Raw genomic sequence first — 3,593 nt, 5'->3', positions numbered from 1 at the left:
CTTCCCATAGATCGACCACCTTCATTACAATGGCCTTCTGCTGTCCCTCTCTCCCCTCGTCGAGCCGATCAACCCAATCAACCATTATCCGACCCATCAGACCCGTCTGTCCACAAGAAAGAAATACAGGTGGATGTGTCCGATTGGGGTATACCTGAACATCTTCTTTCTCCCGACGCTCCTATCTCTTCTCAAATCCCTCAACAACAAATTCCAGATTTTCGTACTTCACTCGAACAGAATGTTGGTGATGAACGTCAACATGGAGGTATCAAGATTGATCAAAAAGCCCAACGACCTCAACCACAATTACGCATGATGAAAAATTCCATGCGTCTACAACATATACCAGGAGGTAAAGCCACACCTATCTTATCACCATTTGAAAGGAATTCAATTCATTTAGATCAACTCCCAACATCATACGATACGTCTACTCTGGAACATGAAGAAATCATTCATGAAACACCGGAAGATTTCGTTTCTTCAGCATTGGATAAAGCTGCTAGGGTACGTCTAATGGCAGAGAATGGAGGTGTTCCATTACCTACTTCCCCGACTGGTACTATGGAAAGATTAAGACCTACAAGTAGGTTATCGATGAATTATACGGATCCTCATCCTCTCATGATTCCTTTACCTGAATCACCAATGTCACAAATGAGACCATTATCTTCTATGAGTAGGAATTTCAGTCCTACTTTTCATCGTGAAGAAGAAAGAGAACAAGTGGAAGAGAATCCTTTTGCTATACCTGCTCCACCATTGGAATTAGGATCAAGGTTTGATCCGAAAGTTTTAGCTGCTCAGAGGAGATCAAGTACTTCAATGTCGAATCATTCTTCTACTCCTATTCCTTTCCCATCAACTTCAACTCAACAGTATGATAACAGATCTTCTATGGACCTCAATAAGATGTCGAACATCCCCCAAGATGTGATCTCACAACAGACAGGTATCTTTTCACCAGAAGAAGAAGAAAGAAGATTGCTTGATATGCTTAGACAGAGTAAGAATTTCGATGATATTCCAACTGCTGAAGAATATGGTAAACCTTTAAAACCATCACGTTATTCATCCATGCCGAAATTCCCAACTCGACACAGTTTGTTAAGACCGAAAACTCTCATTTTGCCCGCCCCGTTGAGAGGAAGTGAACCACCACCAAAAGTTGAAAAAGTGCCAGAAGGTTGGACTTTGGGGGAAAAACCTTTACCTGCTCAAGCAAGGAGTAGTATATTGTTGGGTATCGAACATGGTGGATGGGGGAAGAAGGAGATTAGACAGAGTATGAATCTTGAGCCTTTGTTTGATCTCTCCAGACCTATGAGCGTTGGAGGTGAGGGGATCGAAGGGGATCAAGTTGACGGTGTTGGGGAAATGAGAGAGGGAGGAATGGAAGAATGGGAAGGACCTAGAAAGGCGGGGAAACTATATGTGAGTTGATCACTTTCCCTTTCCTCTCTTCACTGTCGTCAATCATCACCCACTCGTCTGGATTTTATCCCTTGTGAGACTGGGGACGTCGTTGATATCAGGGAACAAGCTTGATGGACCAACTGGAAGCTCGGAAACAAGCCATCAAGGGTAAACAAAGGTATGTTGAGCTCTCGTTCCCATCTCACTCTCTCCGGTCATCGCCCTTGATTTGACAGCTGCCCCATGACCACAATTGTGTCGTTGTCCATCTCTCCATCATGACTTAATATCTTCTGCGATGAGGTATAATCCATGACACTCAGAGTTTTCACGGGCGATTCCAGACCATCGATGATGTCCCGACCTTCCCTTCCCTCACCTCAGTCCGCCATCCCCTCCCCTTCTTCCCCCAATCACCCTCCCGGAGATCGACGCGACTCTCTTCGTCCCTTGTTACAATTCGATTCTAATCCCAACCTACGATCTTCGTATGTAGACCCCGGAGATAATCGCAATTCCCTCCTAGACCCAGGTCAACGTATCCCAAAATCACGTAGTGTATTTGGTGTGGATCAGATATGGGAGAAAGAAATGGCCAAATTGAAGATTATGCAAGAAGAAGAGAAAGGGAGAGAGGAAGCTGAGAAAGCTCGTATGGCGGCTTTGGAGTTGAAACGTAAAGGCAGAAGAATAAGGGAAAGGTGTGGAAGGGAAACGATCAAATTCTCAGATGAATATCACACCGTCGAAGAATGAGATGTTGGTTCCCATGGATGATCTGTTGAACGAACAACAAGACCGTACATCGCTTCTTGAACCGCTTCCAGCTGAAGAAGACAATACTCCGGGTCCGAATGCCGGACTCGTTGGACCAAACGAATCAAACCTTGAACACTCCCCTCTCGATTTGAAGATCCAAACTGGAGGTTTAGTTGATGCATCTTTCGATGAAGGGGACGGAGCCGAGGAAGATAAAGAAGACGAAAGTGATGATGATGAAGAAGACGTTCCTTTATCGAAAATCACGCCTAGGAAAGTACAGGTAGAAGAGGATAGTTCGGAAGACGGTGATATTCCTTTGTCCAGGTTCAAATCACCTACAAAGTCTCCTATCGGTCATGGACAATACATTGGTGATCAATCGAATTCTCTCAGTCCATCAAAAGGGCAATGTTTTAACCTACCCAACTCGCAATCGTTTACACTTCCCACTGGTCAACTCGATACACCCACAGTACAAGGAGAAGACGGAGAAGACGATGACGTCCCTCTTTTATTACGAAAACACGTGTTGAAGTCTTGTCAGGAAGATGATGATATACCATTAGGGATCAAACGTTTGTCTAACATGTCTCCTCAGGTGTTTCCTCATTTTGGTCATTCTGGAATGGCAGGTATGTCAGCTATGTCGGGTATGCCGGGACATATGCCTGTTATGGGGTACTCTGGGATACCGATGATGGGTATGCCGATACCTATGATGCCTGGGATGGGCATGGGTGTGGGGATGGGGATGCCTGGGATGAGTATGGCGGGAGGGATGCCGGGAATGAACATGAACATGGACATTGGCGTAGGAGGGATGCCAATGGTCGGGGTGGGTACACCAGGGCAAGCTGAGAAAGCTATAGATGAATGGAGGAAAGAAGTTGCCGTTTCACCACCTAGCGTGGCTGGTTCGTAGGTGGTTTGTATCATATCCCTTTCCACCTGTTTCACCGTACCACCCAGTCTCATCATGTGACACGACAATGACGACGACGACGAACATGACCAACGACGACAATGTATGTACATGACTGAATTCCTTTCTCGATGCATGTTTCTTTGTTTTGCCAAGGATGCAAATCATCATTGAAGGGAGGGATGGAGGGTGAACTACAAGATGTGTATAGTAGTTGGCCCCTTTTGACGCCTCTTTTCCTGCTGATATTCCTCGTCTCTTGCACCTCTTCGTATCCCCCTTATATCACCTTGTCTGCTCAGTACGATCAGAAACAGTCTCACATCATCTCATCTCCAACCCCCACCCATCCCCCAAGTCACCCACCCCCCACCCCTACCCCACCCTACCCCCAAAGGCGACTTTCCCCCCTTCCAAGTCGATTTTCTACCCCACCTTTGTCACTTTCGTTTCGGGAAGCGTATCCGAAATACTCCCTCCATCTCATGGG

The 3,593-nt window shown here is 46.1% G+C and overlaps 1 protein-coding gene across 1 annotated transcript in view; it reads left to right on the top strand.

Moving 5' to 3' along the window:
* Positions 1-3,593, top strand: part of TREMEDRAFT_65683 (uncharacterized protein) — a gene marked incomplete at both ends in the record, with an annotated part of 5,654 nt that overhangs the window by 511 nt on the left and 1,550 nt on the right. The window contains 4 exons of the mRNA XM_007007766.1: positions 11-1,437; positions 1,539-1,597; positions 1,743-2,095; positions 2,121-3,099. Coding sequence (XP_007007828.1) covers positions 11-1,437; positions 1,539-1,597; positions 1,743-2,095; positions 2,121-3,099 — 2,818 coding nt within the window. The remainder of the gene's footprint in view (positions 1-10; positions 1,438-1,538; positions 1,598-1,742; positions 2,096-2,120; positions 3,100-3,593) is intronic.

This window comes from Tremella mesenterica (assembly GCF_000271645.1).
Source record: "Tremella mesenterica DSM 1558 unplaced genomic scaffold TREMEscaffold_15, whole genome shotgun sequence".
NCBI lineage: Eukaryota > Fungi > Basidiomycota > Tremellomycetes > Tremellales > Tremellaceae > Tremella > Tremella mesenterica.
Note: the sequence above shows the minus strand (reverse complement) of the source record. Positions and strands in the feature narration are given on the sequence as shown.